The sequence below is a fragment of the Acomys minous genome (assembly GCF_964271855.1).
Source record: "Acomys minous genome assembly, chromosome: 1".
NCBI classification, from domain to species: domain Eukaryota; kingdom Metazoa; phylum Chordata; class Mammalia; order Rodentia; family Muridae; genus Acomys; species Acomys minous.
The window spans coordinates 176,035,855-176,059,760 of NC_140483.1; the positions used below are offsets into that span (position 1 = coordinate 176,035,855).

At 43.4% G+C, this 23,906-nt stretch overlaps 1 protein-coding gene across 6 annotated transcripts in view; it reads left to right on the top strand.

Moving 5' to 3' along the window:
- The window catches only part of ADAMTSL1 (ADAMTS like 1), an 888,380-nt gene that overhangs the window by 732,533 nt on the left and 131,941 nt on the right, over nt 1-23,906 (top strand). For all 6 annotated transcript variants that reach the window (XM_084779022.1, XM_084779023.1, XM_084779024.1 and 3 more), the window contains one exon: nt 5,294-5,423. In XM_084779022.1, coding sequence (XP_084635148.1) covers nt 5,294-5,423 — 130 coding nt within the window. The remainder of the gene's footprint in view (nt 1-5,293; nt 5,424-23,906) is intronic.

The window sequence follows — 23,906 nt, forward strand, 5'->3', positions numbered from 1 at the left end:
TTTCTATTTCTGTTGAGAATGTCACTGGGATATTGATGGTAATTGGACTGAATCTGTAAATCGCCTTAATACAGATATTTTTACAATATTAAATTGTTTATCCATGAATATGTGAGGTCTTTGCCTCTCCTAGTGACTTTTTCAATTCTCTCTTCTAGTGGTTTAAGGTTTTTACTGTGAGGGCTTGTCCACCTGCTTAGCTAGATGTATTCCTAGTTGGTTCACTTCTTGTGAAAACTGTTATGGGTGTGGTTTAGAAAAGCATTTCTAGTGTAACACAGCTCTAGACGGTGCCTGGGACAACAAGCATGGTGGCTGGTGTTCTCATCACTGTGACGTACACCTGGGGGAAACATTTCCAAGGGGAAAACCATTTACTTTGGTTCACAGTTTAAGGGATTCCATTCCATAGTTAGCATGCTTCACTGCCACATGCCTGTGGCGAGGTGGGATGTCATGGCAGCAGGACCAGGAAGCATAGAAAATGTATTCATATCATCCTCATTGTAGGGGAAAGAGATCTTTCCCGTGACCGGCTTTCTTCCCTAAACCTGGCCATCGTACTGTGACTATCACAAGGGTGGTCACTGACTAGACCAGACAATTGTGTTGTTGTTTAGACTTTTGATTCTTACTTCTTGAGTCAGGGTCTCGCTCTGTTGCCCATGCTGGCCCAGAACTCATGGCGAACCTACTGTGTTGCCACCTGGCCTCACCTTCCTGGGTTCTGGGACTACAGGTGCGAGCGATCACACCCAACAAGGTTACAGATAATTTGCTTGGTCTTTGTTACTGTGTTGTGCAGCACCCTTTGTGCATTAAGCTGTCACAATTTGGCTTTAGTGGCTCTGTGGCATGGTGGCATTTATAAAGTATTCTAACAGCATTGGTGGTAGCCTCAGATGCAATGCCATCCCCTTTAGCTGGCAAGCAAACCCCCAGTTCATGAGCCTTCAGGGAATAGCTCACATTAAAACCACAACAGTGAGCTGCTTGCAGCGGCTTGTCATCGTGGCTTTAAGAATCCTGTACCATCCCCTTGGGAAATCACAGATGATAGCAACAATATTTTGTGTTCTGTTATGTTATGCCATCATACCATGAGTTTTGAAATTTGGAGATCTTCCCACAGTTGGCATTGCATACTATGATAGAGTGATTTGAATATCCATAAATCTCAAATGGTTCACCCTGAACTAGCCATCACAAATCAAAGAAAATTTAGAAGCTATAAAGTCTTAGGGGGAAAGAAATAAAATGCTGAAACTGCCATGAGACCCGCATGACAAATACCACAATCTATTAAAGACAAAACTAATGACTTGGAAGGAAGAAAATCAGTTTGAATTCTGTCACTTTTTAAATGATGCCTTTGCTGCTTGGTGACCTAGGTCAATGTACCATTGACTTAGAAAGCATTCTCTTGTTTGAGAGACTTGGAGAAACTAAGGATAGATTGAAAGAAAGCTAACAAGTAATGAATATTTATATACTGTTAGGTATCATTTGGTGAAAGAATATGAGACAGAGACAGAGACAGAGACAGAGAGACAGACAGAGACAGAGACTATAGATATCCATATATCGGGTATAAATTCATACAAAGTTCTAAGAATATAGCTATATTTTTAGATGTGAGTATCTTTGCATATATAACTGTATATGGCTAAAGCAAGTTAGCAGGAATGTCTTGTCTCACCACCTCCCCTGTTTGCATGCTGCCGACATGATTCCAGACAAATGTCTAGGTTATTTCTGAAGATCTGCAGGGAAGCAGATATGACAGCCTCTTGGTATTTTTAAATGTTAATGCTATCAGTGAGTTCTTAGAGCCTCAAACATGCTGGGCTTCAACCATTCAGCAACCACATGACCTCAGGCGAGTCTTTTCACACGTCTAAGCTTCAGTTTCCATTTCTGTTCAGATGGGGTTTGAGTAGCGTTTGCCTCATAGGATTGCAGGGAGAATGGAAGGATGTGTGCTAAGTACTTAGCTATAGTACCTGGGCCGTAATAGATGCTGTAGATGTTAGACGTTATCACTCCGGGCAGCAGAATAAAATGTCTGCTCAATGGACTCATTTAAGTGTTTTGGACTCTGTGAAAGTCTCCACAGGGTACTCTCTGGACCATCTTGAGTCATCTACCAAGTAACCTTTGGCTGTCACTGCTCAAAATGCTATGCTAGCCCCATGTAGGTTGTGTCTATGGGGATGTTGCTTTCTAAGGCTACAGTCACTATGCATTTTATGTATTGTTTCAATTCTCAAAGCTCTCCGAGGTCACTGAAGAAATTAAACAGAATTGAAACAAAGCCCGCAGGAACAGAGTCTCTGATGTAAAGACATGGGAACAGAGAAGCTTACAGAGTGCTGGACACCAAATGTGATGTCATTCCCCGCTTCCAAACACAGCATTATCCCTTCATTAAGACATAGTTTGCTCTTGGACCTCTGAGGCTCTCTCTCCTCATTGGTTGGTTTGTTGGTAGTTCCCCTATTGATCTGTTCTGCTCTGTCTACACTAAATTACCACGTTTTGCCATCAGTGTCTATGCAGCCCGGCAGCATTTTTAAATATTTTTGACATTAAAATATGATTATATCAAGAAGAGACTTGATACCTTATGAGAATATACAGGGGGAGGAGGTCCCCCTCAGTCACAGTCATGGGGGAGGGGAGTAGAGGAAAGAGGGAGGGAGGGAGGAATGGGAGGATACAAGTGATGGGATAACAATTTAGATGTAATATGAATAAATTAATAAAATAAAACAATAAAAAATATATAATTATAGCATTTACCCTTCCCTTTCCTCCTTTTAACTTTTTTCATGCATCTTCCCTTGTTCTGTCCCAAATTCATGGTCTCTATCTCTTTAACATATACATATATACACACAAAATATGTGTGTGTGTGTGTTTCTACATCTATAAACACAACCTTCTCAGTTCATATGAATGTACTTGTATGTTTGTGGTTTCAGGGCTGAATACCACTTGGTATTAGTCATTGGGGGCTCTTTCTGGGGAAGACTAGTTCTTTTGCTCTTAGCACTCCTGGGTTACCTGTAGTTCTCTGTCTGGGGTTGAGGGCCTATTAGATTTTCCTATTAGCATGTCTATTGGTGTTATTCTTACTCAAGTAAAGTTTATCCATGTTGATGAGATTTCATGTGTATAACTTCCCTGCTATTTCTAGGAGACAATGTCTCACTGCAAACTTCCTGTTCTTCTGACTTTTGTAATCTTTCCATGCCCTTTCCACTATGTATGATTCCTGAGCCTTGGATGCAGGAGATGTGCTATGGATTGTATCAACTGGGGCTGGGCACCACAGAGTCATTTGTTATCTGCATTTTGATTGGTGTGTTTCTGTGATGATCTCTATCAGTTGCAAAGAGACGTTTCTTTGATAGGGAGTGAGGCCTATACCTATCTGTGGGTATAGGAACAAATATTTAGAATGTAGTTAGGAATTATGTAGTTTAATAAAGGGGCAGTAGTAGGCTTTCTATCAAAATCCATGATTTCACAAGCTCTAGTTAATTGGGTTTTCCAGTATCAGGCATGGTTTCACTCTTGTTAAGCAGGCCTTAGGTCCAATCAGAGAGCCCTTGGGTACCAGCATGGTATGTGTGCCATTATTGCATGCTTAGCGTTATCATGATTGTGCAGGTCATTGTTTTAGTTCATGGGCATCATGGATCAGTAGAACCATTTATTGCTCCCCTGACTTTGGAAGCTTGAATGATGCCTTCTGTTACCATGGGCAACCAGTCCTCAGGCAGGAGGTTTTCAGATCAGAACTGGTTCAGATCATCTCAGTCATGTGTCTTCGATCTCTAGGCAGCAACCAAGTGCAACAGCAATAGCCTATGTTTGGAGAGGCGCTTAGACAACCCTGACCAACAAGTCAAACTGGGATTCTCATGCCTGGTGTTCGGATTTCTGTAGATAGTCCATAGGCACTGAGGGAAGCACTGTCAGCCCAGGTTAAAAATTTTCATTTAAAGTCTACATGTATACATATATACATATTTATATGTGTTGTTTGTAACTTTAGGTAGATAATAACAATTCCTTATGACTTTTTCAGACATCATTATTATTTTACCCTCCTCCCTTTTCCTGGATTAATCTCCCCCACTTCCTAGTTAAAGCCCCCCCCCATTTTTCCATATCCTCCTTAAATCACTTGCACCCTGTCATTCCCCCTTCTACTTCATCCCCATCTCCTTATTGCGGCAATGAGCCCTTTCTGGTTCCTATGGATACTCCAGGTTATATACTCACACTTGAAGATTTGAACTAGGAACTTCCGATGAGAGAAGACATACTATGTTTCTTCATGGGTCTAGGTTATAGCATTAAGTATGATCTTTTCTAATTCTACCTGTTTACCGGCAGAGTTGGTGATTTTTTTTTTACAATTGAATAGTATTCCATACTGTATGCATACTACTTTCCCAATATTCATTCATCAGTTAAGGACACATAAGTGTTTTCCATTTCCTAGGTATTGTGAATAAAGGAGCAATGAACATGGCTAAGCAAGCAAGTATCTGTGAAGTGTGATGTCAAGTCCTTTTGGCATATGCTAAGAGTGGTACAGCTTGGTTAGATGGCAGATTTCTTTATATGTATGTATATATATATATATATATATATATATATATATATATATATATATATATATATATATATATTCATATTACATCTCAGTTGTTATCCCATCCCTTGTGTCCTCCCATTCCTCCCTCCCTCCCTTTTTCCCCCTACTCCCCTCCCCTATGACTGTGACTGAGGGGGACCTCCTCCACCTGTATATGCTCATAGGCTATCAAGTCTCTTCTTTTTAGCTCTTTTAGTATTCTTAACACTGTTTTCCAGAGTGGCTAGATCCCCTGGTAGCATTGTTAAAGCATTTCAGCCACCCATATTTTCACAAAGTTGCCCTCCTCAAGAGGTATACCGAGAGAGGCCACAGGCTCATGAGTTCCTCCTTTAGACAAAATGATTACTTTTAAAGAGCCATTGTGTCTGAGTTTAAAGCTAGGCCTTGTTTGTGCTATACAATCACCCAACCACTGAGCTACACTCCCAGCCCTGGATCAAGTGATGCTTAACAAGACTGGCGGCAGTCCTGTGCTTCAAGCTGTAGCCTCTAATGTGCAGTGAGAGTCCCCTTGCCCCCGCCCAGACCAGAGACCTCCCACCAGCTGCCTGTCTACACTTCATCACCCAAACACATGCCTACTCTGCACTCTGGCCTGACAGTGTGATTTGTACACAGGTGTCCAGGAGGCTGTGGTGAGCTGCCTGAACAAACAGACCCGGGAGCTCGCTGATGAGAGCCTGTGTGTGACCAGCCGACGGCCCCCACAGCTCCTGAAAGCCTGTAACTTGGATCCCTGCCCAGCAAGGTAAGGGACGTGTTGCTGCCCCTGCCAACCAAGAGCATGTGTTGAACTGGGTGCATCTCTCTACGGGCAACACAGGGAACGCTTACTGTTACCCAATGTTTTGAAAACCAATTAGCATCAGTTCAAACTTCTAGTCAAATCCACTTAAATTTAATTGAAAGCAGGGCCTGGAATTCTGGCCCAATCAATGGTCATATAGTCCAGAGGCTCCATACACTAAGCAAATTTGTGGCATGGCTGTTCTGCACACATAACATTCGGTTGCTTTCCCCTAAAGTGAACGTTAACTGACCAGACTTCATGATCTAGGCTACCTTTTAGCCTGTACCCAAGCCCTTCACCATAGTAATAAACTGGCTTTCAAATGGCAGAGTAAGAGGTGCTGAAGCATCTGGGCGGTATAACTGACCCACTCTGGGATCTGTGTGCACACGGCACGCAGATTCATTCTAGAATGCTCTGGGACGTGTGTGTATCCTTCTATGTGCGTACAATCAATTAGAGCATGTCATTGTTCAGCCTTGCCTGTGTCTCTTTATCACCCAACCTTGGGTCTTTGCTAATCAATCCAATCACCGCTTTGGTTTATACAATTTTATAGTGTCTCAGGAAATTTGCCCTTTAGATAACTTTTTTTTTTAGAGCAAAACTCTTATATGATTCTGGTTCGGACCGGGTATGTTTCAGGAGCTAAAGCCAAACTTGCAAATCTATAGCTGCGTTGAGCAATGTTACTGGATGAGGTCATGTCCTACATATGAAAGGAATGTTGCTTCTGAATAGTCCTCATTTCTCTGCAGAACACATCATCTAAGAGTCACTGTATTGTTTTCAGGTGCTAACAGTAGTTTGCTGGTATAGTCTGCGTGCTGATTTTCTTCTTTCTCAGCCATTTCCAGAAGATTCCTTAAAAGAGACAGGTTCAGGCCGTCTCCAGTCACATTACACATCTCCATGGTGACTTTCTGGACACCACAGTCACTCCATGCATTGATCTGAATGCCACGACTGAGCTTTCCCCTTCAAATATAGACATGAACATGGCCACCAGGGCCACATTCTCCAAGGGCAGCCACTTGCCTGGAACAGCACCCCACCCATCAGAACAGGAGCCAGGAAAAAGAAGACAAGGGCTGGACAGAGAGAAGCTAAATCCAGTCTGTAGCATGGCTGCTGTAAGCATGTGTCCTTGCTGCAACTAGCTCCCCGCCTGTCTCTGACTCCCCACTTTCTGGTGTGTGACCCTATGACTTTAGTTCATCAGGAAAGAACACAAACCCCTTCACTTGGTGACAGTCGTCCCCCCCCCCATATTAAAAGAAGCCTGCAAGGCCCCCTGGCTAGAAGGCCAGCAGGACCAGGTCTTATCCTACCTGTCACCTTCTAGCTATATAGCCTCGATCAAGCTGACTGTCCTCTCTGGTCCCCCAAGTACAAAATGAAACCACTGAGCAAGATAACATGAGGTTGCCACGCCACATACAAATATCCCATGATTATTCATTATCCCATAGGCAGAGGTTTTGCACAGATAGCAGCCCTTCTGTGTACTGTCAAATGTTGTTATTTATGTCCTGCTCATTTGTCATCATTAGAAAATGAGAAATGTCTTTTTAGCGCATTCTAGTGCTATGATGGGCTGAGGCAGCGGCCTCACTTGGAGTGGATGAAAGATGCTGGCTCGCATGTGTAGCCACTGAATCCATTCTTTGAGCAGAAAATTAATAATAATAATAGTTATTATGCAATGTATATAATAATATATAAAATTATTATTATTATTATTATTATTATTATTATTATTATTATTATTATTATTAAAGTATAGTTTCTCATTCCCAAAGGGCTAACTAAGGCTAATTTGAGTAAAGTTAATTTGCCCTGTCCTTTTCAATTGAATATTTTGAGGCACCATCAGAGCAGTCCTTCCTGATCTCTTTGGGGTAAGATGTATACACATGTATTTGGTAGAACTGTATCCATGTGCCTTTCTCCTCTACACCCTCAATCCAGTCAGAAGTTATTTTGGTCTTCAATTCACCATTCTTCAGCAAACTTCTGTGCTCCCTGTGTGTTTAATGTATCTTATGATGGGGTCAAACTTCCTAAACAGTCTTTTATGTTGTTGGCCTTTGCTGAAATCCGCATGTTTTTTTGTCAGGGAACCATAGCATTTCTATATGACATCCAGAAATGCTCCAAGTCTTTACTTTTGGTGTCTGTGAGAGACTCTGGGATCACATAAGCCTCCCTCCTCAGGGAGTTGACAGTTCTGACAATTGCCACTGAAGACGCCGCCCATCTCACATATGCTGGGACTAACGCTATAATAGCTAGTGTGGAACAGCTTCTGAGGCCCACACTCGGTCCTCCTGGCTTCTTCTGTGTGAAGGTGAGCTTGGATCAGAAGCACGTGTCTGACTTTCACCAGCTTTCCCACGTGCACCGTCCAGGCCTCATCACGTATAGCAGGTGCACTCACAGGCTGGCAGGACTCGAGTTTTTTCAGCTTTTGTGTATATGCCTGAGTGCATACGTGTGCGTGGGTACAATGCTAACCTGCTTTGGATAACTTTAAAGAAAATGGCAGCTTCTGTCGAAGGGGTGAGGTTTTCAAGTCGTTGCTCTCCGCTTTATTTCTTGGTCCTCCTCTCTTGAGCTCTAGGGTCTAGGAGCCAACAGGTGACAGGTGAGTGTTCACCTGGAGACCATGTTTGTAATTAGCAAGGTTTAAAGCATGCTGTAAATGAGAGCCAGGAGGCATCGTTGCTGCTTCTGTCCTCTTTATCTCTCTCTTCCATCTTTCCAGGTGATGTTTAAAATGCCACTATTAGGCTCTTTTTCTTAAACTCAAGGCTTAATTGCTGAGCTAAAATATAAACATAAGAGTGTAGCATTTATGTTATCACTTGTATACAGAAAAGGGAAAGTAAAGGACACAAGGAAAGCACTGATGGGAGGGACAGGGACAGAGAGGTTGAGAAGCTGTTAACCTTGGGCTGTAGAAAGTTTGATTCTGGGAGAGCAAGGATCAGACTATGGAGGAAAAAAAATATTTTTTTTCCTTTGCAAGCTTTCCTAAAATTGGTTATAAAGCATTGAATAAGAGATTTCTTTAAAGTTATAGGAAAGGAGTTCCTATCATAGAGAAGGAGATTCTTTTGTGCATATTTACAACTCAGCTAAATGAGTCTCAGAAGCCACAGCATCTTCCCTAGTGTGTCATCAGCAGGTAAGTTTGCCTCAGAGAAGATTTTTTTTAAAAAGAGCCAAGACCCATCGTGAGGAAAGAAGTCAGTCTCTGGTCCTAATTTATTTATTTAAAAAAAAGCTTTCTGGGTGTTCTAATTATCTAAGTAGCTCATGCAGAGACATGTTCTTTAAAACTCAAGGGGATATCAAGGAAGAGAAAGCAGAAAGATCGGAAGAGCCAGAGGAGCAAAATGGCTCCTGTGACTTGACATGACAGTATGCCGCAGTCAGGGACTCTGAGCAGCATGGCTGCCTGCACATGCCCTGCACATGAGTGACCACAGCAGCCAATGTGCCGTTGTGTGTGGGAGAGAAGTTTGTAAGGCCCTACCCTGTGTGAAGAGCAGTAGGCAACCAATGGCTGCTGAAGGAGAAAGAATCACTGTTTTCTAGTGACGAAGCCCTTGATGGGTTCTCGAATCCTTAGTGGTCAGTTCTAAACAATGTGCATACAAGCAACGCTAATTAGATTCAGTAGATTGTGTGTGTGTGTGTGTGTGTGTGTGTGTGTGTGTGTGTGTGTGTGTAACAATCTAACAATAATAATTATAGAATAGATCATGAAGTCAAGAGACAATGAGGCACATGAGAAGAGGAGAAGAGTCAGAGGGGGAAGGAAGGGTAGGAATGATGTGATTACAGTGTGTTCCAATATTAAATTCTTAACACAAAGGACTTTAAAAAAACAAAACCTCAAGCACAGCTGTAGCAATCAGGACAGAAGGGCAAGCGCCACCCCCCTTTCACCAGCATAGTCACCTTTCCTGTACTCTGTTGCCGAGAGGGAGCCATACTGGTAGCTTGTGCATGTACTTCAAGGCCACTTTCATTGAACTTAAATATGTTTATGAATATATGCAAATAGATACTTGTAAAGATCATCCTACATTTATTGCTGAGAAAGTTCAATTTTTCACTCATACCTTTCACAATAAAGCTTTCCCATCCCTGGGACACTCGAATGTAGACCTGTGCTCTAAGCTCTTTGGTCGCTTTTAGCTAACTTGTGAAAGGCTATAGGCATTTTAGCTTCCTTAAAATGGAGTAACATTTTAGAATGCTGAGTACAGAGAGTCGCAACTACAACTTCAGTACCTGAGGGACTGGGGCAAGCAGGTTGATGTCTATGGAGTTGAGGAGAGCCTGGCCTGTACAAGAGAGTTCCAGGCCATCATAGGCTACAGGGTAAAACTCTGTCAGTAGCAACAATAACAATAATAGGATCTGTGCTGGGGTGCAAGTCAGTGTCAGGGTGTTTGATTAGCATGCATAAGGCCCTGGGTTCAATACCCTGTACCCCCACTACACACACACACACACACACACACACAGGCACGCATGCACACACGCACGCGTGCACACACACACACACACACACACACACGCGCGCGCACACACACACACAGGTCTTTCTGCCAGGTATAAGAACACATGCCTAAAATCCTAGAACACAGAAATAGAACCAATAGGGCCGTGAGTTCCCAGCCTGCACAAGGTACCTGAGTACCCAGATCTGCCTCAAAAATTAAAAATGAAGAAAAATAAAAGCAGAATCACAATAGTCACTTAGAGAAATACATTGTCATCTTTTAGTCTAACTGAGAAATAATAGTCATAATTTAAATCAAAGTATGATAATTTGAAGTTCAAGACTTAAATTTGATTAGATTTGAGCTAAATCTTAATAACTTACTATCTCCCTGGTTTATAATAGCAGTGACATGAGCAGCCAATGAAAGCCAGAAATCACTACTTTTTTTTAAAAAAAATGTATGACTGTTATTAATTATAAGCATTTGATAGCTCGGCCAGTGTGTGTTGAAAAGATTTGGTAAATGTGTGTGGAGGAGGGGAAGAGAGTCAGCAATGAAAGCCAGATGGCTGAAAATGAAGGAAATTCCAGGCAATTTCTGCAGCTTTGTTCTAACATACTTCTTAAACTAAACTTTTATTTCTGTGCAACAGAGAACAGCTGAGTGGTGCCGAGGAGATAAACAGTGGGGGGAGGGGAGCCCCCAATTCCAGGAATGATAATAGGCAGCCTCTCCCTCTCCATCTTCCACCCCTGCAGTAGCCTTAAATTCTTTTCTAGGACTGCTCTTAGAATAAAAGAAGCTGAGAATCCTTATTTAAGGGGAGTGTTGGGGTCACAGAGTCCCCTCTTTAAAAGCAGACCAGAACACCCACTTTATTGTGCACTAACAAGACCCATGCACACTGACAGCACGTGATTTCCAATTTCAAGTTTTCTTTTATATTCACTTAAAATGGCCAGAGCAAAAGGTGTCGCCTTTTAAGACAGCCGTGTTTTCATTTAGTCGATGGCAATTTCAAAGCATCGCAGGCACCCTGGTCTTATTTTAAGGGCTGCTATTTCAACATGTACTCCAAAGATTGGTTTATCTTTTGCTGGTTCCCCACCCCCCAAAACTTCCATATGCTGCCTCTTGGCTCTGGCCACACTAACTTTTAAATTTGTAGAACCAAAGCACACCAAAGCTCAACAACATCCACAGAAGTTGAGTCTAGATTTGAAGGCCGTGTTCCGGCGTCTTTCAGGTGCTAGCCCTGATCACCATGCCTTCTCTGGCATGTCCAGCTCTACCTGCCGCTGATGGGGAGGTTACAGCAGAGGGGCATGCTGCTTAGCTGCCAAAACTGAATGGGCCAGGGGAAGCCTGTGCTGCCTCTCCACCGAAAATGCTACAATTGTTCCAGCAACAAAAATAAAAATAACATTGTCAGGAGACTAAAAGTACTTTGTATGCATAGATTTCACTGTGTGATGCTAGAGAGAAAAATGAAATGACTAAATGTCCCTTCTAAACATGTCACCTGAAAGAATATATGATTCATTCTAAAAAAGGTAAAAACAACAGCTTTGGAAAAACCCATCCATCAAGTCCTAAGAAGGAAGCCTTTTCTGGTTTCTTAACATCTAAATAATCGAACCTTAGACCACAAAACCCTGCCTGAACTCCGTGAAGTCTTCATACAGACCACTGACTGCTGTTAGCTTTCGGCACAGAAATTAAAGCAGAGAGGATATTTTACAGTTTAATTCTGAAAAGGTAAAAACGAAACGGGCATCTTCACGCCAAGCAGGCTGCTGCTCCCCATCCTCAGAATGACCAGAGCACACAGCCCGTCTTGAAGTTGTTGCTTATTAAGGGAAGATCTTGAGACAGCGAAGGTGATAAGGCCAGCGCAAGGCTCCGAGAGAGCCTGAGGCCTCACAGTGGCTTCTTCCTGATAACACCCATGCTGAAAGAGGAGACAGAAAAACGGGACGCATCAGGCAGGGAAAGAGAGCATGTTTCAGACCTAAGGAAAGGACAGAAAGTGGGTGCCATCAAGAAAAGACAGGCCACACCCAGGGAGGCCTTGGCTGTTAACGGTGCTTGGACTTTATTTCCTACAGTAAGTGAAACTCAGTGAAGGAGCTTAACCAGGCTCATAAAAGGACCAGTCTTGCCAAGATAAAGATGACCCTTACTGACCACTTAAGACAATAAAATACTGGTGGCTGGCTTTTATTACCACCTATGCATCTCAGTGTTTCTCTGCAGAATCAGAAAGGATGTGTTCTGTGTGGTGATACTCTGAATGTTAGCGTTTTGTTTGCTCCTTCCAGAACGTGCTGACTCAGCTGTCAACCTGACAGGATAATGGCATCCCAGGTAAGGGACTCATAAAGGAAGTCATGAGCAAGCTAGCTAATGGCACTTGATCACTGAGGCCCTCCTAGCACTAATATTCTGGGCTCCTTCGAAGATAGGGATTATTTCCTACAGAATCAAAGTTTTGCAAGTAAAAAAGAAAATGTGCATGAATCCTATTATGGGAAAAAATACCTGGAATCAAATTTAGCACACAGAAACATCTCTGCACAGAACAGGAACTGGCTTCCAAGATAAAGAACCAGAACACAGGCTGAGAATAAGATTTCACTTTTCATATGAAGCATTTAGGCCCAGCATTCAGGCATCAAGAACAGCTGCAAACTGAAGTGGTGAATGTTTTCACAACACCTTAATTACATTTGTATGTGTTCAAAGAATTTAAAACACCCCACATCCCTCTACTTAGAAGTTTATGATGCCCTTAAAGATAGCCAGAATTTCTCTTTGTTCAGTCTCCATTGAATAAGTATTTATTGACTGTTTCCCGTGCCAGGCTTTGTGCTGTGGTTATAGTCGTGGACAAAACCTGCTTTGTCTGGGAATGCCAGCTCTTAGAGATGGTCAAGGCTTTTTCTTTTTGGGAATGGCCATTTGTTCATTTCTTTGAGTTTTTTGTTTGCTTTGCTTTGGCGCTTGAATTCTAGCTGGGACTGCAATCATATGATGCACGCTCTGTACAACTGAGTTAACCTCAGCTCCAGATATTTTAAACCCTGATGCTTTCCAAACCGCCCTTCCAAAGGTAGATCTCCGCTAAACAGCCCCTGCTTCACTTCCCCAAGAGCTGGCACACGTTTACCGACCGTCTATGCCATTGCTCACAGGCACCTTGAGGATGGGCATATCACCAGCAGACAGCATCTCTAAGGATGTAGTGATGCAACACTGGGATTTACAGCTCAGAAATTTCACTGCTTACAAAAGGGTTAATAGAACTGAAATAGAACCTTGAAAAGTAAGGATTTTGTATTTCAGGGGAGTTTTGTTTGTTTGTTTGTCTGGTTTGGGGGTTTGGTTTGGTTTGATTTGATTTTTGTAGATTTGTTCTGTTTTTGGTTTTGTTTTCCTTTTCCTACATTTTTCCCGGAGTTAATGGCAGTCAAAGATTTTCGCAAAGCTTTGAAATAATTGTTATGGTCACCCTAGAACACACAAAGCTTTCTCTGGAAGTACTAAGCCGAAGGCCAATGCACAGTTTGAGGTGGAAAGCTTCTTAGGGTTCAGTATCCCTCAAACTGTAAGAGCGAACTTTAAAAAAGACTTGAGAAAGGCATGGTGCAAAGGATGTTTGAGGACACCCAGGGGAAAGAGCAGAACAAAAGCTCTGCAGTAGCCAACCCCTGGCCACACCAGATGTTCCTTGTCATCACTGTACTTGGGTTAAGTATTGTCCTCAGGCCTGGCTAACATATAAGGGTCACAGACTACACTTGGAACACCTGAAGGCCATATATTCTCCTTAACTTATGCTATCACTACTGGCCTGAGTGGACATATGCCACCTTTTTGGCCACTAGAGAAAGCTAGCCACATGGCTCCAAGAACCAGGGAGCTTCTTCTCCCAGGTATAATGCTAATAGCTACTTCTCTCTGGGCGATGGTATAGACACATAGGGAGGCACGGTTTGCATTATGTGCCTATGTGCCTCTGGGAGAGGGAGCTCACCTGTCATCTCAGCAGTCCTGTTTTCTTTTATCAAAACCCAGGTTTTTCCTAAAAGAAAGAATCTTGGTGAGAATGAGGAAACACTCAGGACAAACACTGTGGTGGGTTGAATGAGAGTGGCCTGACAGCCTTATGTATTTGAATGCTTGGTCACTACCGGGGAGTGGAACTGTTTAAAAGGATTAGAAGACTTGGGAATTGTGGCCTTACTGAAGTAGGTGTGGCCTTGGTGGAAAAGGGGGTTAGGTTTTGAGATTTTAAAAGCTGGTACCAGGTCCAGGGTCTCTCTCTGCCTGCCTGCAGCTCAGGGTGTAAAGCTCTCAGTTCCAGGGCCATGCCTGCCTGAGTGCTGCCGTGCTCCCCACTATGACGATAATAGATTAGCAGCTGAAACTGTAGGCAAGCCCCCAGTTAAATGCTTTCTTTTATAAGAGTTGTCTGGTGTATCTTCACAGCAATAGAACACTACGGACAAACACCAAGAGGAGACTTGGCAATGCTAAATAGTCCCCATCATTAAAAAAAAGAAAAAGAAGATTGCTTCAAATGAAAAACAAGAAGGGGGCTTGAAGCTCAAATAAATGTTGTCGCTCTTGTTTTCCTTAAGGCCCAAGGCTGCTACTTTTGTTTCTGTGTGACTCAGTTGCCTTGCCTGTAAAACAGAGATAATAATTCTGACAACAGAGAAGGATTATTGTAAGGATAAGCACACAGAGCACTCAGCTAGCCTCTACAGCCAGCAGAAACAAGGAACTTCTCAATTCCCTAGGCCCAGATCTATGACCTTGTATTTATTTCCTACTCACTGCAGTTTTTCCTAAAATTGTCTCAACCAAGTAATGAGAGGAGCAAAGTTATGGGGAGCTATGAATAGACTTTCTCCTTAAGCCAGCTTTTTCCTCACAGGGTCTGGCTTAGGAGGTATTAGACAAGGAAGCTGGTCTCCATAGTGTCCGCAAGTTCTTCAGAAAGTGGAACCTGTTGGGACATTACATTTGACATTATCACTTCATCTGATAAGGCGTATTTTAAATAACTTAGTTGGATGATAAAATGTGGGCACAGAAGAGAGTTCAGTATCCCTAACTTAATCACCATTCTATTGCTGTAAAGAGACACCATGACCAAGACAACTCTTAATTTTTTTTTAAAGCATTTAGTTAGGAGGTTGCTTATTGTTTCCAAGGGTTGGTCCATTATTTTTGTGGTAGGAGCATGGCACTGGAGCAGTAGCTGAGAGTTAAAACCTAATCCAGAGACAGATAGACAGACAGACAGACAGACAGACAGACAGACAGACAGACAGACAGGGCCTCCTTAAGCCGCACCCCCCATCACCTAGTGACACAAGCCCACACCCCCTAATCCACCTAACCCTATCAAAGATTTTCACTCCTTCATGACTAATCATTCATTTAAATATATAAGCCTATGAGGGCCATTCTTATTCAAATCACTACAATCCCTAAACATAGGAATGTTTTAGGAACTACAACCAGGAGTGGGGATGGAGGGGAAGTCTTTTTGCCAAATAAGATGCCAGCATAGGATAAGCTATGTTGTCCTGACAGAGAATCCTATGACAAGTCAGAACAAAGTCGGAGGGGTATACAAACTGTGCTATACCTATCTGGCTGTCTTCACAGATACAGATGGCGGGGAATAAGGAAGGGAGAAATAAAAAGGAAACAAAGAGAATAGAGAAGATAAATCCAATTGTGGTGCAGACAATAGCCTGAGCCCACCTTTGAATGAGATATGGTTTTCTAATACTTACATTTATTTGGTGCAATCAATATGCCAGACACTTTGTCTTAGTTACTCTTTTGCTGCTGTGATGAAGTACTGTGACCAAAAGCAACTTCTTCAAGAGCTTGTTTTGGTTTTTGGTTCTAGAGAGCTAAAGTCCATACAAGCAAGGAAGGCATTTCTGCCAGCAGGAAACTGTCTGATCACATCAATAGCCACACACAGGAAGTAGAAAGGGAGAACAGGAAGTGAGGTGAGGCTGTAAACCTTTAGAGCCCACCCCCAGCAATATAATCCCTCTACTATGGTGGGACCTCCTAAACCCTCCTTAACCTCTCCAAACATTGTCACCAACTGAGAAATGTGTGTTTAAATACATGAGCCAATGGAGATATTTTTCTTTTAAGCCACCACACCAGGCACGGTGCCAATCTCTTAATATGTATATTACAGTATACAATTTTCCCATAAATTTATGATGATCCTATTCTTGTCCTGCCTTTAGATATAACTAAATAAGTTTTTAGAGCAGTGGTTCTCAACCTTCCAAATGCTGGACACTTTATTACAGCTCTCCATGTTGTGGTGACCCCAACCATGAAATTATTTTGTTTTTTAGAGATTCATGTAACCCTCAAGTGGCGGGTCCAGATTTGGCACAAGGTATATATAATTCCAAAGGAGTCATTACAAGCTTGGGGGTGGGGCGAGGGTCTTGGGGGAGTAGAGGGAAGGGAAACTGTGGTCAGGAGTAATGCATGCAAGAAGAATAAATAAAATTATTAAAAGAGAGGTTGGGGTCAGACCTTCCCTTTATAGATGATAGTTAATAGATCTACCATGGCAGCTGCTACATGCCTTAGTTCAGACACTCACTCCCTGTAGGCACAGGAGTTACCTCTGGGAAAAGTACCAACACCGGTTGCCTATAGCCCACAACCCAGGAAAGATCACAAGCAAATTACAAGGCTTTCTTTCTTTGTCTCATGCTTCCAGTTACCAAAAACAGAATGCAGCTCACGAAGAAAGCTTGCACTGAATGGGGCAGAGTCAAGAGTTCCTCAGAGCCAACACCACTCAGGGCAAAGCCAAAGCCTTTGTAAATGAAGCATGTGAAAAGAGGGCTCAGATAGACCTAAGTGGATCCATTAAAACCCAATGCTGACTCATTAAGCACAGAACTCCTTTGCCTTTTTGAAAAAAAATTCTTTTCCTAAGAAGAAATCCTGAGTCATCAAGAAAGACGCAGCCTAGGTTTACAAATCTGGAAGATGCTGCAGACGGCCTTGGCGCTGTGAAGTTTTATTCTGCCATCACAAACAAGAGTTTGTGCTGAGCCGATGTCTGCTAGGGTAATAAGTTATCACCACCTCTTAAGCAAATGCATATGTATACCACACACACATATACATACACACATACACACACACACATACACACACATATACACACACATACAAACACACATACACACACGCACGCGCGCGCGTGCGCACACGCACGCGCTTTCCTCTTTGCAAAACTAGGTCCTGCCTCTTTTTCTGAGCCATTCTTTTTAATACTTTGCTGGTGTCTCCTTCCTTTCCCCTCTGCAGGCCTATTTGCAACCACTTGGCCTCCTAACTAGCAAATTCCTACCTAGCATACAAAGCCCAATAGTCCAATTTCTTTCACCCTCCTCATCCGTTCAGTTTAGTTCAACTAAGTAATAATAACAATGCAAAACTGCTTAAGCTGATAAACAAACTAAGATGGGCATTTCCCACCTCAAGCTCTTATTCCGGTCTTGAGAATGCTTGCTTACCCAAATTAGGGTTAGGATCCGCCGCATATGAATTTGTCAGCTGCCTGGGTGCAGCGAGCTTGTAGAACTTTGGAACTTATTTTTTTTTTCCTTTGTAACCTCAAAAGGGCTGTTATAAGGATATGAACCATAAGTGCCCAGTGTGGCGCCTAGCATATATTAAGTTAACAGGTTTTAGCGTGAGATTGTATTGGGGGAGGCACAAGCTTGTATATCTCTATAAGGGGTTGGTCCTTATTTAGAGGAAGGAGGCAATTTTGTGGAGTTCAGAAAATTGGAGTTCCTGAGAACGTCTGATCCAAAAGCATCCCCCAGTTAACTCAAGCCCTTAGAGGGTAGCAATTTTCTGCTGACTAAAGGAAAATCCAGCTTAGCTCAGTGAACATTTTTTGAATTCTTGCTCTGCTATAGTCTCTAGATGAAAAAAAAATTTTTTTTTAGTCTTAGACACAGATACCGGGGCAGGCAAGAAAAGGGCACTGGGGGATCTGTGTACAGACCAGACACTTCAGCACCATGCAAGGCATAGGCGAGCCAGGAGCAGTTAGCGTGTAGGAACAGAACAAATGGTCTTCTAACTTAGATCAAGGAAGGTAGAAACCCAGATAATTATCTTATTACTACAGATGTAAAAGAGTTTTTTTTCCTAAAACTTTGATCAAACATGCTATTAGCAGGCTCTTTGATACTCTGTAAGAATCTCGGGACAGACTTTGCTAAAGCCTTCGGGGTTGTTTGTACCTGGCCATCTGTGCCCTTTCTCTTTCTCTTGCAATCCTTAAAATAGCTGAATCTCCTGTATAAGGGACCCTTTAGTTATTTTTAATAACCAGGGAGATGACACAGAAATTGTTGTTATAACAGAAATTACAACCACTGGTAAAAGTGGATCGAAGCAATTTACTGAGGCTTCCCTGGACCTCTGTCCCTGTGGACACCATCTGCCTAGCATTTCCATACTTGCACGAATTCTCCTGGATAGTCTGTTGCCTTACCCAGCTCTGTCATTTCAGAAGGTAAGAGAGAGACTTAGCCTATAAGGCATTTCATTTACCCTGCATCATCGGGGAATACAAAGAACCTGCAGAAAACACAAGGCCTGCATGGCTCCCCCAATCCCTTCACCATGGCATCATCCTTAGCTGTAAACTCTGGGATCATGGGCTCTCGGGCTAAGAACATTTGGCAAAGCTCCCTGGGCTCTGTGAAGCTTAGGGCTGTGTGAGTGCAAGGCACGGACGGGGCTGTCGTTCTCTAGTCCTCTTTGAGCCATCCTTTCATCCCTTGCCACATGAGATATTTCAGGAGATTGGTTTTTCTGGGCTCTGCTATCTGATCCATCTTCCAAGGCTGTTTATTGTGCAAGTGTCATTGGAAGCTTTGCCTGACAAAGAGAGGGAGGGGGCAGTGTCATGGAGACATGTGTTTGGAAGTCAACCTTCAAGTCGTTTTAAAAATTGAAAGAGTACATCCCGATCCCACTCCCCTCCCTCATCCCCTCTCCCTCCCTCCCCTAGTCCTCAGAAAAGTGAGCCCTCCTCCCCTAACATCTGACCTCAGCCTATCCAGTGTAACCTGTACTGCCTGGGTCCCCTTTCTCTGTGGCCAGGCAAGCCTACCCTGCCAGGGGGCAAGTGATCAACACTGGGAGACTATGCTGCCTATCTACTACATTTGAGCAGAGGGTCTAGGTCCACATGGTACACAGACCTTGCTTGGCACTTCAGTCTCTGTGTTGTAATATGGTTATTCTGAATTGAGTGGCTAACAGCCACTTATGAGTGAGTATATACCCATGCATGTCTTTCTGGGTCTGGCTCACCTCGCTCAGGATGATTGTCTCTAGTCCATCCATTTGCCTGCAAATTTCAAGATTTCCTTGTTTTTGATAGCTGAGTAGTATTCCATTGTGTAAATGAACCACAATTTCTTTATCTATTCCTCAGCTGAGGTACATCTAGGTTGTTTCCAAATTCTGGCTATTACGAACAAGGTTGCTATGAACATGGTTGAGCAAACATTCTTGTTGTATGGTAGAGCATCTTTAGGGTATATGCCCAGGAGTGGTATGGCTGGGTCCTGAGATAGACTTATTCCTAATTTCCTGAGATAATGCTAGATTGATTTCCAAAGTAGTTGTATAAGTTTGCACTCCCACGAGCAATGGAGGAGTGTTTCCCTTTCTCCACAGCCTCACCAGCATGTGCTCTCACTTGAGTTTTTGATCTTAGCCATTCTGATGGGTGTAAGATGGAATCTCAGAGTTGTTTTGATTTCCATTTCCCTGATGACTAAGGATATTGAACACTTCTTTAAGTGTTTCTCAGCCATTCGATATTCCTCTGTTGAGAATTCTCCATTTAGCTCTGTACCCCATTTTTAATTGGATAATTTAGCTTGGTGGTGTTTAATTTCTTGAGTTCTTTATATATTTTGGATATTAGCCCTTTGTCAGATGTAGGATTGGTGAAGATCTTTTCCCAGTCTGTAGGCTGTCCTTTTGTTAAGTTGACTATTTCGTTTGCCTTACGGAAGCTTTTAAGTTTCATGAGGTCCAATTTATTAGTTGTTGATCTTAGAGCCTGAGCTGTGGTGTTCTGTTCAGGAAGTTGTCTCCTGTGCCAATGAGTTCAAGGTTGGTTTCCCATTTTTTCTTCTAACAGATTTAAAGTGTCCTGTTTTAAGTTGAGGCCTTTAATCCACTTGAACTTAAGTTTTGTGATAAATATGGGTCTATTTGCATTTTTCTACATGTAGCCATCCAGTTAGCCCAGCACCATTTGTTGAAGATGCTATCTTTTTTCCATTGTATGGGTTTAGCTTCTTCACATACATTATATATATTTCTACTCTAATATGAGGTATTGTACCCATCCAACTCAATTACGATACAAGGTTTACTTCCAATATCTTGAAAGTGGTATTGCAGAGTGTTTAGGATAATTAATACAAACTGTTAGTTGATCAAATTATGGTCATGTCAGTTACCAGCCTATCTTATCACAAGAATATATATCCTAGGTCTAACAGATAGGTATGATTCTATAGATATATAAGGTAAAAGAGTTAGATAAGGTCTTCAAAAACCTCAGAGACCTACAGAATATGGCATTTAAAGATGTCTTTGTTCTTCTAAAGATTCTTTGACAACAAGACATGTTAAGTCCTAGCAACAGACAGTCTACCTCAAAGAAGATGAGGAGCATCAAAGAGCCCTTATGGAGATGGTTTCAAATGTGACAAACCAGGCACAGGGCAAAATGTCCTCGTGTCTGCCACAGACAGAATTCTGCCTAAATTTGGGCAAACTTAGATGCAGGCAGAGTCGACGGTCAAACTCTGCCAAGGCAGGGTAAGCAGGTCCTCAACAGTTCCTGCCTCACAAATATGTCTGTCAGATATATTGGGCCAGAAGGCTGAAGATGATACTCCAATGTTATGGAGACTTTGGAGTGACCGTTCAGGCAATAAATTGTCTCCGTAATTTTTTCATTTTGGAAGCTGCTAACCTGCACTTCCTGTTCACTCAGATAATTAATTTTTATTCCTTCTCAAGTCTCTGGTGGGGTTGAAGACCAGATAGTTTAGTCTTACAATTAAGCTTGTTGTTTAGAGGGTAAGATATTTTTTAGGTCTAGATGGATGTTTTAAGTTAATAGAGATGAGATATGATAGAAATTGGTTGACATTCAGAATTTTAGACTCACCAAGATAGGAAAGATGTTTACTTCAAGTTTGCCAAACACAAATAGCCAAATCCCTATGAATGTAACATTTCTATAATTCCTGATTATTTCATGGCTCTTCCTGCTGTATGTAGTTTATTTTATTTATGTGAAATAATATAAATGTATATGTAAAAAAAGAAATATAATAAAAAAATTGAAAGACTAAAGAAAGGGTCATGAAACTTATGCCTTGGCCTAAAAAAAACAAAAAACAAAAAAACAAAAAACAAAACCACTACATGGGTCTCCTTCGCTAGCAGCAGAGGGACACATTCCTGAATGTGCCCCAGATGTACTTTAGCAAATCAAATTGAAGTTCTTAATGACAAAAGAAGAAGAAGAAGGTTGTTTGATAAATGTGCTTACTTAAGGAATTCCCTACAATTTAGAAAATAATCTCTGTGGGCAGCAGGCCCTCCTACCCCTCCCCCTCCTCCCAGGCTGAGCAAACAGGGTCAGCAGAGCCGCAGAATGCACTCACCAAAGCTCCTGCAGTTTTAAGCTTCATCAAGCTTTGGGATATGATCACAGAAGGAAACTGTTATAAGCAAGGTATTTTTTGTATTTAAAAAAAAAATACCACCACAGTCAGACAGATGCCATTTATCAATGCTCTTCTGTGTGAGAGAAAAATAAAATGATGCTGGGATTCTAATACGGGGAAGATGCTGCTGTAAACCAGATCTTCCGCACAAGATGCGCCCCACTGTCAAGTTCAACATTGTGCAGCTTTCTGAAATGGGAGTCCATTTGTTTGCAATTGGGGGAAAGAGAGACGGTAGGATGACAGCTTGGAGGCCAGGAAGGCCTCCCTTCTCTTTTGTTCTTTGTTACCTGCCAGACACTTACACAGACTTGCAGGCGCATCCCAGGCACACCTAGAAATATTTTATGTGAAAATGGGCACTGTCCTCCATTTTTTATCTTTGTATTGATGGAGGCTGATGATATAGCTGGCCTGTCGTGGGGGAAGCAGAACCACATGTGGGTTGGATTGACCCCCACCTTGATTTAGAAGGTGAGGTGCTGGGTTTTTTTTTTTTTCAGCTCACCCTTGTTCACTCACCATCTCCAGAAAGGTAGTTCTGCAGAACAAGACTGGCGGAAAGTAGACTACTTGTTACCACACGTGGTAGTCTCGCTGCAGCTGCGTATCAGGCAGGTATAGAAAGTGGTTCCGTGGATTGTACTCCTGACTAGAGGAAGGCAGTGAGCTGAAGAGTGGTGTGCACGGTGGTCATGGCTGGTTACTGCTGTCTATAACCTGAAATATATAAAATTTCCTTTCCATATTTCCTTGTGGTAAATACATTCTAAATGAAAGTTCGTCCTAATATTTGTCCCAGTTCCATAGTAGCTATCCTGCTGCATGAGGCATTTGGGAACACCTTCTACCTCCCAAGCCCTAGTCTATGACCAGAGTAGTGTCTGCAGTGGGTGCACTAAGTACTAAGTGTACTCAATTGTTCATAAAACATACTCACTACCTGAAAATGCTATTATAAATCCAGGCTTTCTCTCCTAAGTCTACGCCCTGTGCCGGTAGACCTTGTGCCTCATGCCTGTAAACCCTGTGCCCCATGCCTGTAGACCCAGTGCCCCATGCCTGTAGACCCAGTGCCCCATGCCTGTAGACCCTGTGCCCCATGCCTGCAGACCCTGTGCCCCATGCCTGTAGATCCTGTGCCCCATGCCTGCGGACCCTGTGCCCCATGCCTACAGACCCTGTGCTCCATGCCTGCAGACCCTGTGCCCCATGCCTGTAGACCCAGTGCCCCATGCCTGTAGACCCTGTGCCCCATGCCTGCAGACTCCGTGCCCCATGCCTGTAGATCCTGTGCCCCATGCCTGTAGACCCTGTGCCCCATGCCTGTAGATCCTGTGCCCCATGCCTGCAGACCCCGTGCCCCATGCCTGCAGACCCTGTGCCCCATGCCTGTAGACCCCGTGCCCCATGCCTGTAGATCCTGTGCCCCATGCCTGCAGACCCCGTGCCCCATGCCTGCAGACCCCGTGCCCCATGCCTGCAGACCCCGTGTCCCATGCCTGCAGACCCTGTGCCCCATGCCTGTAGACCCCGTGCCCCATGCCTGTAGATCCTGTGCCCCATGCCTGCAGACCCCGTGCCCCATGCCTGCAGACCCTGTGCCCCATGCCTGCAGACCCTGTGCTCCATGCCTGCAGACCCTGTGCCCCATGCCTGCAGACCCTGTGCCCCATGCCTGTAGACCCTGTACCCCATGCCTGTAGACCCTGTGCTCCATGCCTGCAGACCCTGTGCCCCATGCCTGCAGACCCTGTGTCCCATGCCTGCAGACCCTGTGCCCCATGCCTGCAGACCCTGTGCCCCATGCCTGTAGACCCTGTGCCCCATGCCTGCAGACCCTGTGCCCCATGCCTGCGGACCCTGTGCCCCATGCCTACAGACCCTGTGCTCCATGCCTGCAGACCCTGTGCCCCATGCCTGTAGACCCTGTGCCCCATGCCTGCAGACCCTGTGTCCCATGCCTGCAGACCCTGTGCCCCATGCCTGTAGACCCTGTGCCCCATGCCTGTAGACCCTGTGCCCCATGCCTGCAGACCCTGTGCCCCATGCCTGTA